Source organism: Ursus americanus, chromosome 26 (assembly GCF_024610735.1).
Source record: "Ursus americanus isolate L20-20 chromosome 26, mUrsAme1.1.p, whole genome shotgun sequence".
Classification (NCBI taxonomy): Eukaryota; Metazoa; Chordata; class Mammalia; order Carnivora; family Ursidae; genus Ursus; species Ursus americanus.
Window position 1 is genome coordinate 3,964,037 of NC_142152.1, and position 16,726 is coordinate 3,980,762.

General features: G+C 40.5%; 1 protein-coding gene across 4 annotated transcripts; it reads right to left on the minus strand.

Annotated features, from left to right (window-relative positions):
- Positions 1-1,234: 1,234 nt before the first annotated feature.
- CDKN3 (cyclin dependent kinase inhibitor 3) lies at positions 1,235-16,669 on the minus strand. 4 transcript variants are annotated; one of them, XM_087855969.1, is made up of 8 exons: positions 16,582-16,669; positions 14,152-14,234; positions 12,509-12,564; positions 11,944-11,988; positions 9,189-9,411; positions 5,326-5,357; positions 3,612-3,729; positions 1,235-1,339 (listed from the first exon to the last, which is right to left on the minus strand). In XM_087855969.1, exons 1-8 carry the CDS (start codon positions 16,588-16,590, stop codon positions 1,261-1,263), a joined length of 645 nt encoding a protein of 214 aa, XP_087712095.1. In that variant the 5' UTR covers positions 16,591-16,669; the 3' UTR covers positions 1,235-1,260. The 4 variants fall into 4 exon arrangements, with proteins under 4 accessions (XP_087712095.1, XP_045666449.1, XP_045666448.1 ...); XM_045810493.2 differs by lacking the exon at positions 1,235-1,339 and adding an exon at positions 1,697-1,930 and having other exon boundaries at positions 3,626-3,729; positions 9,189-9,408; XM_045810492.2 differs by lacking the exon at positions 1,235-1,339 and adding an exon at positions 1,697-1,930 and having other exon boundaries at positions 3,626-3,729.
- Between the last annotated feature and the right edge of the window lie 57 nt (positions 16,670-16,726).

The window sequence follows — 16,726 nt, forward strand, 5'->3', positions numbered from 1 at the left end:
CGCCTGGGTGGCACAGCGGTTAAGCGTCTGCCTTCGGCTCAGGGCGTGATCCCGGCGTTGTGGGATCGAGCCCCACATCAGGCTCCTCTGCTATGAGCCTGCTTCTTCCTCTCCCACTCCCCCTGCTTGTGTTCCCTCTCTCGCTGCTGTCTCTCTGTCGAATAAATAAATAAAATCTTTAAAAAAAAAAAAAAGATTTTATTTATTCATTTGAGAGAGAGAGAGACAGCCAGTGAGAGAGGGAACACAAGCAGGGGGAGTGGGAGAGGAAGAAGCAGGCTCCCAGCATAGGAGCCCGATGTGGGGCTCGATCCTAGAACGCCGGGGATCACGCCCTGAGCCAAAGGCAGAGGCTTAACGACTGAGCCACCCAGGCGCCCCTTCCCTCCACTTTCTTAAGTGTTGATGAATAAGCTCTATATTCATAGTAAGAAAAAGCAATGTAAGATTTGTAATGTCAATTTCAGTCATTTCCTAAAGTATAATAGAGTACTGTGATTTTTAAATTGTATTTGGCTGTGATACTGAAACCATGAGGAAGGCCAACCTGTTATTGCAGCCTGTACTTATTTAAAACATTTTTTTTCTGGCTGTAACTTTTGGCATTTATTATCTTAGATAAGAAACCCCTAGTTTAAATATTCAGATACTGGTGGGATATGTGGTTCTCCCATCTTCCTTAGTAATTCTTATAAAATCTTAAATTCCTGAAGTACTGCATATATAAAAGTATTAAAATACTGATTTTATATTATGTAACATACTGGCCCTCTGGTCTGAAGATCCCAAACGGCACTAGTAATTGTTTGAAAGTATTCCCCAATGAAATTAAAGCGGTTCAGCAGCAGCAAGAGGAATGTGAGACAAAAGAGAACTTTTGGCAATTACATGGTAATTCAAAAACGAAGTTTGATGCGGTGACATTTACTTTGTCTTGTGTGGAAGCGCCCATGACCCTTGGTTCACGTTTGTGATCGCCAGCAGCCAAGGGACTACTGTGTGTAGCACGGAAGCCCCCGATGCCGGTTAGAATATCCTTGTCTACAGTGCCGACCGCTCAACATTACAGTTAAAGACCAAAAGACGTGTTCAGTAGCATAGGGTGAGGTGAGGGAGCGAGGGAATTGGAAACTTAATCTGTGGGTAAGTGCTTTCAACATAAATGTGAAAGAGGGATTGAATTCATTCCGTGTAGTCCCTAGGGCCAAAAAAAATGATTGTTCTAAAAACAGAGCAGCTGTCTGACCCAGTGAATTCCTCTTATCTGAAAATGTTCCAGCAAATGCTGGCTGAACACCTGTTGGGGATGATCCAGTATTGGGTGGGGGATGATCCAGTATTGGGTGGGAGGTGACCAGACGAATCATAGGATCCCTCGCACTTCTGTATGTCTATGGAGTAGAAAAAACCATGGGAGAAAATGTGGGAGGGATAGAGGGTGAAAATTATTTGATTTTAGCTTGGGTGCTCAAAATAATTTTTATACTTATTACTATGTCATATTCCACCCGGTAGTTACAAATAGTAAGATGAGGTAAAAGTGTGGTAAATAATAAAAACAGGCAGGTATTTTTCCATATGCTTGTTTCGGCATTACTTCCAGGTAAAATATTCCAGAGTAGCCAGTGCATTTCTAAAAAGGAAAATTGTATAGCAATTTTTCGATCTTCCGTAAGAGATGACAGACACGACTGAGATTTGTCAATACAAGCTTTAGGAATATCTGCACATACACGTGTACATTCAGGTTGGTAACACTAGTAAGTTTCATTTCAATACAAATTATGTTAAATAGCTCTTAAATTTCAGACATGCTCATATATATGTTATTTGACATTCTTTTTTATCTTGATACAGATCTTGATAATGAGTCTCTCGATGATAGATGTGCAGCTAGTTTGTCCCGAAACTCATGAAGATAATTATATTGCTGAAAAAAGTAAAGATATAGTGAAATATATTGTAGAAAACTAGTTAGCAGAGTAGTCACAATACTAGGAGTCAGGAATCAAAAAATAATTGCTAAGAACAGTTCTACATCCTTTTAAGTAAGGAAGTATTTGCATTATGAGACATTTTTCACCTTTTCATAAAGGTGCATGTAGTGTGAAAAAAACTATTGCTTTAAAAATCAGAAGGTAGCATTCAATACACATGAATATTTTATAAATCTGTAAAATCCTTTCTCCCTTTACTGGCAGGAGCAAGTTAAAATTAAAAATAATACATGAAGGCATTCTTTTTGCTAATGTATTTTCCTCTGGGGGTTACGTAGGGAGGAGAGGGTACTTTCTATAGCAATTAACGATTAATCTTTTTCTTAAATTATGGAGGCCCTGGATTTCTGCTTCTTGTGATGAGAGAATCCATTTGGAACAACGTTCATAGTAGTCAATATTTTAAAAAATCACTAATGTTAACAGATAAGGGAAGTAAAGAAAACTTTAAATAATTTATTTGGAGTTTTAGTAGTTTACCAGAGGATATTCTTATTCTGCCAGGTATCTCATTTTTTATCCTTTTTGGCAAGTTGAAATCGCATACTGCCTATAGCTAAATCGGCACAGAGATGGGCAAGCCTGCTCGGTACCGAGAGCCGAGGTGGTCAACTGACAGCCCCTGTTAGTGTGGGCTTAATTCTCTCCAAGATGAAATCGATGCAAAACACACACTCGGGTATGTGTGACCATTTGGTTTTGTTTCAGAGGGAGACCTGACAATATCTTGAATTTGAAGAATCACTGGATTTTAAGAGATAAGAAAGGGAATTCTCTACTTTCAGAAGCTGTACAATGAAGTGGATCCCGTATGGATTGTTTTGAATGACCTGATTTAAGCCGTGAGCACCAGACTGCTTGGTGAATTTGTCAGTTACTATAATAATTCACATTCGTGGCCCCTGACCCCTGACCCTGGGAAGATGGACTCGAGCCCAGGAAGCCACTGGAGGCCAGGACTCTCGTGCCTGACCCTCCGATTCAGTCCTAATGCTGAGACAGGGTACTTGGCAAAGGAAGGCAAATTGGCTTTACAAATCTAGAAATAAAGTGAAATTGCAGAATCTTTCAGGAACATTAATACATAATAATATCCTTGGGGCACTGCCACTGCAGAGATTTTTAAGTGTTAAGGGGAAAGTAGATGGCGAAATTGTCTCTTTAATTATCCACAGCAGAGGATAATTAGAACTGTTTTGCAGGGTTTTTTGTATTATAGTCATTTGTCTTTGTTAACAGTTTGATGATAGGATAGGATCGTCACTAGTTCTTTCTGGCCGAGAAATTACCAAGTTTATAGGAATCCTCTCATTTGGAAAAATTAAATATTAAATTAAAATTTTCCAAATTTTTCCAAAAGAGAGGATTCATCCTGAGAACTGAATGGGCAAAGACTGAACAGTAGCAGATCCTGCAAGAGTAAACAGCAAAGTTCAGAGTTTTCATTATTTTGTTTGCAACACTGTGAACTTCTTCAGACCTGCAGGTTAGCTTCACACAGAAATTTGGAGCAGGTGATAGATGAATAGCAGACTGCCCTGGGTTTCCATGCCCTCGCAATGGCGGGTTCCGCTGTGCCTGTGACTGCCCCCAAACCGCGAGCTCCCAGGAGCGGGCAGCCTCCTTACCTTGATCGTCTGTATTGCTCCAGACCCTCGCAGGTCTCTCAGGCTGTCGATGGCTTGCTGTGGTGACACTGTGTCAGACAGGTAGAGTAGGAGACAAGCGGCTACTAATGGAACACGTTAGGAAAATAGTATATTACTAAATAATTAATGATAGGATAGAGCATTGTGTATTTAATTAGACTTCTGGTGCAGAAGATGGGAGTTTAGTGTCGTGCAAAATGAATCAGAAGACTTTTAATATGTGTTTTTGACAGTTAAATTACGATTTTAAATGACGGTGGTTGTTTAAACTGGCTTCATTCTTTTTACAGCTTTCTTGAGTTCTTTAGTATACCACATAATTCATTTATTTAAAGTGCAGAATTCAGTGGATTTTAGTGTATTCACAGATAGCTTTCAGCCATCGCCACAGTCCATTTTAGAACATTTTCATCCCCGCAAAAAGAAACCCTGTCCTCTCTTGTCATCATCCCTGTGCCCCCATTACCCCTGATCTATGGATTTGCTTAATCTAGATATTTTATGTAAATGCAATCATATGTGGGCTTTTGTGACTGGCTTCTTAGCATAATGTGTTCAAGACGCATACCATTGTGGCATGTAACTACCTCATTCCTTTTTGTGGATGAATAATATTCCATTGTATGGATTTACTTTTCGTTTATCCACTGTCAGTTGATGGGCATTTAGGTTGGTTCCATTTTTTGGCTATTGCGAATAATGCTGCTGTAAATTTTGTTCCTGTACAAGTTTTTGTGCAGACGTGTTTCCATTTGTGTTGGGCATATACCTGGCAGTGGGACTGCTGGGGCACACGGTGACTCTGTTTAACTGAGGAAGTACTGCCAGACCGTTGTCCAAAGCATTTTACATTCTCTCCAGCAGTGTATGAAAGTTCCAGTTTCTCCACATCCCATCGCATTTTTTCCATTTTTTGGATAACAGACATCCTAATGGGTATTGAGTGGTATCTCATTGTGGTTTTGATTTGCATTTCTGTGATGACTACTGATGTTAGGCATCTTTTCATGTCCTTAATGATCATCTGTATATTTTGTTTGGAGAAATATCTATTCAGATCCTTTGCCCATTTTTAAATTTTTATTATTGAGTTGTAAGAGTTCTTTATATATTCTAGGTGAGTCCCTTATCAAATACATGATTTGTAAATATTTTTTCCTGTTTTGTGAGTTGTCTTTTCATTTTGATAATGTCCTTAGAAGCATACAAGTTTTTAATTTTTTGATACTGTCCACCGTCAAAAGGAATAACTGTTACTCCAGTCCACCATTTTGTTAACTTTTTTTTTCTAACACATTTTTAAAAAAATGAACAGTAATTGCATGAAGTAATTAACTTTGGTTTTCATACTTATGATGGATATTGTTTAGAATTTACTGTCAGTATCGTAACACCTGCATAGGGAAAACATTAGAAAACAAAACAAAACGCAAGAATGCAGGTGCTAAGACTTGTAGTTTATGTTTTGCAGAATCCTTCAAAACAAAGTTGAAAATACCTCTCATTTGCATTCTAGAGAATACCAAATTAAAGGCCTTAAATAATTCTTTAGGTCTCAGCAGATTTATATTGTGTTTTGTCTCATTTTAATACAAAGTGAGGATATGGCCCAGAAACAGGATATCTTTGCCTACTTTGAGGGTAGAAAAAATACTGAATAATGAAAACACATTTCTTACCAAGACAGGATCTCCCAAGTCCTCCGTAACAGCTGAAAGGGAAGCACATTTTTGAATATTGTACGTTTCCCTTCCACCCCATCACTTAGAACGAAAGACTTGCTCTTTCTGCCTTCTAGTTCTGAATCTAACAGTGCCTACTTGCACAGTGCCTGGCACACAGAGGTTAATAAATATTTTTAAATTAATCAAGAGCAAAGTGTGCTTATTTATTTGTTGGGAGGTATTTTGAACACCTCTCATGGTCAATGGAGGCAGGGCCTTTTTATCAACCTTTTAAACTCCAGGATCCGCATCTGAGAAGTGGAACATGTTACTAAATAGAAATCAGACTATTCTGACCAACTGCCACTTTATTTTCCTCTGTCTTAACAAAACCTTAGCGTTATGGAACAAGCCTGTATGACGACTCTTCACTTATCTAAAAAGAGCACAGAGGTGGCGTGTTACAGAGGTTTAGAGCCTGGGGCTGAATGGTGACTCTGTCATTATGACGTGTGAACCTAGGCAAGGAATTTACCCTCTCTGGGCCTCAGCCCTTTCACCTGAAACCTAGTGACAGCCACAGTACCTGCATCACAGTTCGGACTGAATGAGGTGACCAACATTTGTAAAGCGCTTGCAGCAGAGCTTGGCACAGGGTAAGAAGTAAATGAATGGTAGCTGCTATAGTCTAGCCCTGTGAAGAAATCAGCAGTTCTGCATAACTGGATTTTCCAGAAAAAAATCATGATTAAACCTCAAAGCCACAAAGCCATTCATTCTAAGTACTTACAAAGATGCTTAAAAAATGCATTACACAATTCCTAACTTTCTTAGAGGGTTCCCTGAACCTGAGGGGTGCCGACGACGTCTCAGGAACATGGGTGGGCATGGTTACTGTCTGTGGAGGCAGCGGGGGGAGGGTGTGAGCCAAGGGCCAGACGCCGACTCCCAGGGGGTTCGTGAGCTTGCTTTCTACAAAGTGCCCGGATATAGGCTGCGTCAGAGCTGAGGCTCCACCACAGAAAGGTAGAGGCGGAGCACTTCGGTGGTTTTCTGCAAGATGAGTGCTGCTTTATGCCTGTCTCTACCTTTGTCTCTCGTCCTCTGATTCCTGCTCATCCTTCAAAACCCAGCTCACGTGGCCTTTTCTGAACTGCCCCCGTGCCCCGCAGAAACCGCCACTGCCCTTTGGGCTGCCTTGTGCCCGCCTTGGGTGAGCCCTACTGCACTTGCGTGGTCGTGCGGTTAGCGGGGTCCCCTTGAGGGCGGGGACTGTGCCTCGCAGCGCGTGAGTGTCTTGTATTCATAGTGTTTGGTACACAGTGGGTGTATCCCCTTGGGGTGTGTTGAAGTCCAAATCCCTGGTACTGTGAATGTGACCTTATCTAGAAAAACGCTCTTTGCAGATGTAATCAAATTAAGACGAGGTCACAGGGGTGAGCCCTAATCCAGTATGACTGGTGCCTTTAAAAATTTTTTTTTTTACAATTTTTAATGTAGTTATCTGAGAGAGTGAGAGAGGAAGCACAAGCAGTGGGGAAGGTAGAAGAAGAAGCAGACTCCATGCTGAGCAGGGAGCCCAGTGAGCGGCTCGATCCCAGGACACCAGGATCACGATCTGAACCCAAGGCAGATGCTTAACTGAGGCTGACTGGTGCCCTTATAAGAGGAAATACCCCAAGAAGACACAGCAACACAGAATCATGTGACGACAGAGGCAGAGATTAGAGTGATGTGGTTGTGAGCCAAGGAACACCAAGGAACGACGGCCACCGCCAGAAGCTAGGAAGAGGCAAGGAAGGATTCTACCAGAGTCTCAGAGGGAATAGGGTCCTGTTGACACCTTGATTTTGAACTTCTAGCTTCAGAACTGAGGGAGAGCAAGTGTCAGTTGTTCTAAGCTACCCACGTTGTGGTTCTTTGTTCCGACAGCGCTGGGAAACAGCACGGTACAGTAGGCAAACTGTGCTTGCTGACTTTATAAAGCAACAGAAATGCACAGGGCGAATCGGTGGGATAGCACTGGTGGACACAAGGCGGTGGAAAAAATTTTACCAGACCCAGTTTCTGAGGGATAAACTCCAGAGCCGTCTAGCAATGGGAGCACTCAAAGATGGCAGATTGGATAGAAAATTAGTCACTGTAGGACACCTTGGAAAGCTCTAGGACGATGCAAATTTCCACTCATCAGATGCTTTATTTTATGGGAGCCAGAAGCTTTCAAGAGACACAGCCTATCTTTCCATCCTGTTTGTATCCCGTTCAAACATCAGACAGCACTGGGTGTGCTAGAACTTGCTCAGGTAGAATTCGTTAACTTTCACTAATCTGAGCTAGTTGGATCTCTGGAAACTTCTCAGTAGAGGCTGTTTTCAAAGATGTATTATAAAAAAAAAATCCCAGAACTGCTTTGAAAAACGGGTCCCCAAAGTGGAAAATATTTCTCATCAGCCACATGTAATTATCTAATGCTATTTTACTTAGACTTATTAAAAAATTTAGTATAGACAACTGTATTCTAAAATTTGGCTTTTATAATTAATAAAGCAATTAGTAATCGCTTACAATTACAGATTATGCTTTTCCCTAGAGGAAGGTTGGAAACTAGAATGTAGGATGGTTTCTCCGCACATCAGAGTTTAGTTCAGCCACAAAAAGTGTGTCCCCTCGAAGCCCCGTGCACTACTTGGTTTGCCTCCAGAATGGGAACTGTTGGCACGAGGCCCCCAGCTCTAGGTCTAAGGAGAGAAGCTGGCTGGGCTTGCCCTCTCCCTGGGTGCCCTGAGACTACCTGGTTATTTGGTATAGTCCGCATACTTTCTAGTTCAAATCAATGACTGTAGGGCTTTTGAGGTGTCGGGCTGTCTAATACTCTATCTTGTTCCAGAAGCGCAAGCAGCACAGAGGAGGACTGGTTTGCTCCCTGTGGCTGGCGCTCCTCTGCTGTGCGTCTCACTTGTGGCAGAGCCTCTGCTGTATTAACCACAGCACCACTTCTAATCTTTGTATTGCTGCTGTCTCCTGCTGACTGTCACTCCCTTTTTCCTTTCTCCAAGCTACTTTTCCCCTCTCTCCTTTTTTCCCCTTGGCTCATTTTATTTCATTTTAAAATTCCATACAAGCAGCTTGTGCATAGCCATTGACAAACAATGAGAGTCCCTCTTCATTCTGGTGGCAAATCCCTATCATCAAATATAATTTTATAGTCATATTTTTAAGATTGCTCATTGCTTACGATTTCTTTGCTAATTTTTAAAAAACTGACTTTTTAAAAAAGATTTTTAATTTATTCATTTGAGAGAGAAAGAGAACTAGCAGAGGGGAGGAAGGTCAGAGGGAGAGGGAGAAGCAGACTCCCTGCTGAGCAGAGACACGCCCCCCCCCCCCCCCCCGGGGCTCAATCCCAGGACCCCGGGATCATGACCTGAGATGAAGGCAGATACTTAACTGACTGAGCCACCCAGGCACCCCCCAAACTGACATTTTTTTTTGCTGTTAGAAGCAACTAAGTAACTGAAAGACTGACCAACGAGTAAGGGTATTATAAGAATGATGCCCCACCTTTTTTGGGAGGAGGAGGGTCCCAAAATTATAAGTAAACTTCTAAGGCAAGAGGAAAGAATAAAAAGCCTGTAAGCCTGTTCTAAAAATTTCCAAATCTACTCATTTATTGTCCTTACTCTTCAGAAGTAATAATAGCAAATATCTGAGTGTCTGCACTGTAGCAGACATGTGCTGGTACTCTCCATGCCTCATCTCCTTTTAATCCTGGCACCAAGCTACAGGGTAGGTAATAAGTGAATAAAGATGCAATAATTAGAAAAATCATTCCGACTAAGGCATTTCTCACATCATTTACAGAGAAGAGAGAAACGTACTGTATTAAGGTTTTTCGGTTATTTTTAAGGCAGATTGCAAGCTCCTCCATTATTTCACAGCAGCTGGCGATGTCAGGAGTCCCTCCATCTGGGATTGGATGGTGATGAGTGATAATTCCATACTGATGGTAGAGGTCCAAAAGGTTTGGGACTCTGTATTTTGACAGTTCCCCTCTGGTGCAGAAAACAAATATGTCTTGTATACCATAGCTCTTTAGTTCTTCTGCCAATAAACCAAGATATGGATACACATGTACAAAATATTACAAATTTAAATACAGTCAAGACAGAGGATGCGGTGTTAAATTTCTTAAGCCAAACTAAGTAAATAACAAATGATAATCTATAAACTTGAAATACTTATTGATAATCTAAAACAATATTGATCTGTCTTCAAAGTAGGGTAAAAATCAAGTCACTAAGCACAAAATATGAATTAGAAACACCTGAACCAAAAAGTGATTAAAGTTGATCACCATAATAATAAAATTATACTATAATAATCATAACAGTATAATAATATAATAGCATTATAACATAATGGTTATAATATCATATTATAATAATTATATAGTAATTATTATATTATAACCAATAACTTAATTCAAAATGCTTTTAACTGAATTTTAAGATTTTCAACTAATTTCAACTATATTGCTGTTCTTGAAAAAAACTTTTTTCAATATGGCTTTAAAAATAAATTTTAAAACATCTAATATTTCAAAATAAACTCTTGTGAAGAAACAATAGCATATTTCTTTCCCGTTTTCTTCTCACAAAGTCCATGTTTGCTACTTTCCTCACTCTGCTGCTCTGTTTTACCCTAAGCATTGTAGATAAAATCCCCTGCATGTCCATGGTGCCTGAGCTCATGTTCTCCTTTACGTTTGTACTGTGTCTTGCCATCATGCATTTAATTTTATGGGCTAGGTCTCTAGGAAATAAAACGTTAGCTGTGTTAGTATTAGGTGACTTAGCTAATTTCACTATAATGAATATGAACCAAGCAATAGTACTATAGGCCATTCTATACACTGGAACATCCTTATGGCAATATTCACTAGAGAGTATTGTGTTCAAAATGAATGACTAATTCTGGCTGAACTCAGCCTCCTTTCTCTCCCTGCCTCCTAAATCCAGGGACATTTAACTAAGCACCTTTTATCATGAACCTCCAGATTTGTACTTGAAATGTGGCTAGTCCAAATTGAGATGTATTGTAAATGTGCAATATCTATCTGATCTCAAAGATAAGTACAAAACACCCGTGTCTCATTAATAATTTGTTTTATGCTTAAAACCACTGAAGTGATACTATTTAGGCTATGTTAGGTTAAATAAAACATATCAAGTTAATTTAATCTGTTTTTACTTTTTTAATATGGCAGCTACAAAATATAAAGTTACATACATGGCTTCTACTTGTGGCTCCCATCGTATTTCTATTGGACAGTGCTGCTTTAGATAATACTATTATTTTTTTTTGTACTTCTAAAAGGATTAAAACTGAAATCCACATACTGAACCATTTTTAAGAGTAGATAATTTTCTCTCTGCCTCTTGCACACAATGGATAATTTCTATTGTACAGTGGTTTTCAAACTTTCCTAGAAAGGACTCTGAGGAGGGAAACACGGGCTGATGCAGGGAGATTCTAGGTCTCTCCCATCAGATTGTCATCTTTTATACACTGCATTCCATCGAAGATCTCACTGGAAAACAAAGGGTTTGGTAAAATATTGGAAACCCCTTTTATAGAAGATACTAAATGAATAGGGCTTTCCAAAATGTGCAAGACTGGTTCTTGAACCAGTGATTTTCATTATAGTTTGCTTATGACCTAAATGTTCTCCAGATGAAATCTTCCTACCATAGCCGGTATCTCTAAATCAGAGTATCTTCACAAATAATGCAAGAGTCCACTAACCTATTAGCCTCTGCAAGTCTTTTTGGTAATTAAGGAATAAATCAGAGAAAGCAAATTAATAAATTGATATTCCAAAACAACCAGGAAAAAATTTTAAGATTTCAAAAATTTATACCGGTCAGAATCAAGATGTGTGTGTGGTGTGTGCATGCGTGTGTGTGTATTTATGTTTATTTTGGTGTATTATAAGGACATCGGTAGGACTATTAGCCTTGAGATACTCCAGGCCAACCAGGATAAAATGTTTTGAAAATCCAAGTTTTTTAGTACCATGCAATATGGAAATTACAAATTGGGGTGGGTTATTAGGATATTTGTGATGTTATTAGACTTGAGGCTAATATCCTTGAGCCTGTGAAGATCAGACTGTACCCCATCTTTCCCACTTAGATGCTGCCTTTCTAAATTTTCTACCCAGGATGGACAATTTCACTACTGCCTCTGGGTTCTCAGCTCAGGCGTATTTTTACTATCATAATCAAGTCTGTAAGGGACAGCGTGTTCAAAGATCTGGGCAGTGAAATGGCAGTTTTCTATTTACATAGTTTCCTCCCTCCAACTTAAACATTTTAAACTCAAATGCAATTTCTGTGCGTAACTACAACAATCAGTGAAAAGCAATGCTATGTTTAGTAAATGAGGAGTTAGTTCTCTGTGCCCTTCGCAAATATCTCTGCGTATTAGAATAAGTCTACAGTTTGAAACTATGAAATAACAAACATTTATCTGGTATACTGAGCAGAGACTAATGTTTGTTCTTTTTGACAAAGAGATTTTCAGTGTTATTAAGAAAAAACTATTAATATGATTGTTTCATGTTATACCTACCTGTATCTTTTTGGATATTTCTTCTAACATTTTTAAATTTACAACCTATAAGCAGTAATAAGGCAAGTGAAAAAGTTAGTTTTTGGTCACATATAACAAATATATTTAAACACATAACATAGCTACTTTACAAGGTCATACCTATATGATCATTTATATGTTTCGAATTCATTTTGAGTGTGGATTTCAATTTCTAATATTCTTAGGAATATAGTTGCAGGGATTCATAGACCCCAGCTGAAGGAACGCCTCATCCAAAGAGTCTTTATTCTGTGTCCTTTTTGTAACAAGTACCTGCCTGTTGCCCTCAGCCTCACCTTGTACCCCAGTGTCGAAGTTTTATTAAGATAGGTAAATCAGAGATGCAGAACTGTGAATGGGTCTGGAAGCGTTCAAGAGTGATCTATGTTCTTTTAGCTAGAGCTTATGAGGGCTTCCAAAAGTGAGCTCCCCAGGCGGATGATCTATGAAATTCTCTTCTTGCTCAGTACAATGATGTATTTATTAGCTGATAAACAGATTATTTTAAGTATCTCAACAGGAAGCCAGTTGTAGGCTTACCTACCTGGAAGAGCACATAAACCAAGAAACTGAGAACAATTCACTCGTGACAGGGGTAGCCTGAAAAGAATAAAACTGTAAGTTTAGTCCAGTTTTTAAAAAGTTGAAAATGGAAATTCAATTTAAGAAATTTGTGCTTGGCACGGAACATGGGTGTTTTAAAGTTTTACCATAGCCACAAAACAAAAATGCATATGCAAATATCAATACGTTGTTCACAAAAAGGCTCAGAAAGCCTGGGAGTTTTAAAACAGGGACTTATCATTTGCTTTGTCACAATTTAATGCCTTTTTTTTTTTTAAAAAAAAGATTTATTTATTTGAGAGAAAGAAAGAGGGAGTGCCTGCAGGAGGGGACAGGGAGAAGGACAAGCAGATTCCCATTGAGTGCAGAGGCCAACACAGGTGTCACAGGGCTCCATCTCACAACCCTGAGATCATGACCTGAGCTGAAATCAAGAGCAGGATGCTTAAACCGGGCACCCCCGTCACAATTTAATTCTTAACAGTGGCGAGTTAATTGAAACTTACCTTAAAAATAATAATGTCTCGATTGCCTATGGCTAGTATAAAGGGTAACATACTTAAGTTACCCTGTGGTATGTTACCTGAGATATTTTGTATTAATAATCTTGGGGAATAAGCTAGAAAATGGCCTTCTGAGGATTTCACCCCAGCATTCAGTCTACGTTACTATTTTAAGATTTCTTGGTAGGCTTTCCTTAAACAGATATAATTTCATAGGATAAAAATCACAAGTCATTCCTTGTTGTAATGGATTTTGGTTAAAATAAAATAAATTCAAGAAATCATATTCCCAGTTTGCAGTACTCAGGGACAAAGCAGGTAAAAGCTAACTTCATCCATAAGACAGAAGGTGAGTTTAGAGGAAAACGAGGGCATCGTATAAATACCATGTGACTCTGAAAATTGGATGAGTTCTTGAGTTTTAAAGGGCGATATAGGGGAAATGAGAGATAATTGCTATTTGATGGCAGAACAAAAGGAACTTTAGGGATAACACACTCTTTTTCTCTTCCTGTAGTTGGAAATGGCATTTTCTTAGAGAGATTATTACATTAACAGGGATGAGAGAAAGCATGGATTGTTGTAGAGATCCTGGTGTTACAATAAGTCACTGCCAAGATTTGGAAGTTGATTCTTTATAGAAACATTTGTTTTTGCTCTTGTATCTATGGTAACGTGGCTTTTATGTTTAGCAGGGTCTGCTAATAGATACATTATTGTGGCAAGTAGTTCTAGGATTTGACTAAATGATAAACAATTAAACATCTCATCCTATGTTTGGTATATCAGTCTTTTGTCACAAAAGAATAAGTAGGTTGGGTACTGAATAGGAGACATTCTGATCCTGTATCAGCTCCTTACCTACTTGTATCTACTATGGTTTTCTGAATGCATAAAGAATGACTTCCTCCTCTGCCCATCCCCACCCAAAAGAAAATCCTTACTCTATCATAGATAGTAAATAAATCATGGAATTAAAGGATCCCTTAAAGATTAGAATTACACAATTGGCAGAAGAGAACCACTAAATATTTTCAATATGTGGACTACGTTATCTACATGGATTATGATGTACACATCAAATAATTTAGCTCATCACTGATCAGAAGTGTTAACATACCATGATATCTGAATTGGAGTCTGTTCATCTTCAATAGGCTCTTCATCTGATGAGTCAAACTCACTTGTTTGCAATGAACTAGGCTTCAAAAGAAATTAGTTATGTTAAATAACTGTAAAGAAAAATATGTACATAGAAGCTGATCCTTGCTTAAACACACACTGAATGCATATTTGCAATTTATTCAATCTGGAATATCAGGATGATCAGCGATGTCAATAATAAATTATTGATTTTACCATCCTATTATTAATTACAGTGGTCTATAGTGGAAAGAGAGCTGGATTGGGAACAAACCAGGATTCTGGTTTTGGCTCTTACACTTACTATATAATCTCGGACAAGCAACTTCAGTTTATTCTGGGTCTCAGTTTTCTACAACTATAAAGTGAGGAGATCTGTTCATTAATTCACAAACATTTCTTAAACACATTCATTTGCCAAGCTCTGGAGATGCAAAGATCTATAAAATAAATAGCTTCAGTATAGTTGGAGAGATGTGTGCATAGATTATAAAAGAAAGTTGTAAGTGCTAAAATGGAAGCATAAACTATGCACTTTCTTTTTAAAGATTTTATTTTTTTATTTGACAGGGGGAGAGAGAAAGAGAGCACAAGCATAAGCAGGGGGAGCGGCAGGCCGAGGGAGAGGGAGAGGAAGCAGCAGATTCTCCGCTGGGCAAGGAGCCTGATGTGGGGCTCAATCCCAGGACCCCGAGATCATGAGCTGAGCCAAAGGCAGGTGCTTAAGCAACTGAGCCCCCCAGGTGCCCCTAAACAATGCACTTTAGAGCGGACAAGGGAGTGACTGCTTAGAGAGCTGGAGAAAGCTTCAGAGGAGATATATTAGCTGGGTTTTGAAGGATGAGCAGGAGATTTTTAGGCAGATAAGGAAGCAGTTAAGGCAATACATGCAAAAGGAGAAAGGGCTTGTTTTCAGGAACTGTGACATCAGAGCAGAGGCGATAAGGCCAGAGAAATAGTTTTAACTCCCCCTTTTCTCAAAAAATAACACCAATATGGCCTAGCAGTTTGGTTGATGGGGGGTGGACATGTAGAATAGCATGCCCTCAACTTTGTGAATCATTGGACTAGAGAGATTGAGATGGACTTTGGGTAATGATCTAAGGAGTTAGAACTCAATCCTGTAGGCCTAATTTCTACATGAGAGACAGTTGTTTTATAGGACCAATAAAAAATACATCTTTCTTCTTATTTCCAAGTTGGAACCCCCGAGAGATAAAACAATGGAGAGGCAAATGGAGATCAATATGTTAGTTTTATTACTGAGTGTCAAAGGGAGGATGTGGCTTTAAAGCTGTTGTCAAGTGGGCCTGTCAATTCCTCACCCCAGAATTGGACTTATCCACCCAGTCATGGGCAGCGATGGACAACGCACTGCAGAGAGAAGGGAAGAAAGGGTTCAGCTATTTCGTTCAGCTCCTCCCAAACTGGGGGAGCTGATCTTGCAAGCTGTCCCTCCTGGGAACAAGTGGAAAAAGAGGCCAGGAGTGAAGGACAGCTGATGCTCCTCCACATGGAAACATGGGCAGTAGCAAGTGTAACCAGCTACAGTTCTTTCTAGCTCTGAAGCTATATTCTATAACGGTCTTGTTTGTTACTACAAGATCACATTACAGAACCATTTAGGCTATGGATGTGAGTTGCTTTGGATCTCTTTGTGTTACTATTATCAACTCAAGAGAAGGTCTTTTAATATTCAATAGGTTGTCAACCCTGGTGGTAGGTGATTGAGTCAGGTGGGGCCTCAGCTCCTTGCGTCTGTTTTTCCTTTCTCTTTGAAGCGGTTTTGACGATTCAAGATTTCCAGAGTGAGTGTGGCTCCTTCACTCAGGCTCTCCCAGCCACGTTAACAGATCCTAACAGAGTTAGACGTTTCCGCTCCCCCAGGCCCAGGGATTCTGAACCCCAGAAAGGGACGCAGTGCCAGTTGGCCCCGGGGGATGGTGACGCGCCCACAAACGGGGGTTGGCAATGGTCCTCCGTGGTTTTCCCCGTCTGCGGTGAGGACCGCTCATCAGCGGGGCCCGGGGCATCCCCGGACATCCTTTGGGGCAGACTGATACACTGAGACATCTTAGCTCTCCATGCCTCAGTTTCTTCCGTAAAACCGGATTCAGCCCTCTCTGGCAGGGCTGTCGTGAGGCTTAGGAGACTTCGCAGGCGGCAGTTCCCAGCCTGTGCACAACAGGTGCACAGCCAGTATCCGTCGTCCCCACGTCCGCCACCGACCCTGTTCCTTCTCAGTCATCGCTCTCCCCCGTCCAGGGAAGCGCCACCTCCCAGACCCAGGACGGTTACAGCGCGAGTCCGGCCGCGACCAGGCCTGGGCTGTCCCCAGGCCCTAGAACTGGCCTCGGGGCCGCTTCCGTCCCTGCGGCATCGCTAGTCCAAGCTCGGCCCGACTCACCGGCTTCATCGCTGGCCGCCCCGCTTCGTCACCTGCTGCCGCCTCCCTCCAGCGGCACCAGCGTCTCAGCCACCGCCCCGCGCCGAGCCCGCCCCTTCGCTCAGCTCATTGGTACATCCTTCTGGGAGGTGGAGCGCGGCGTCTT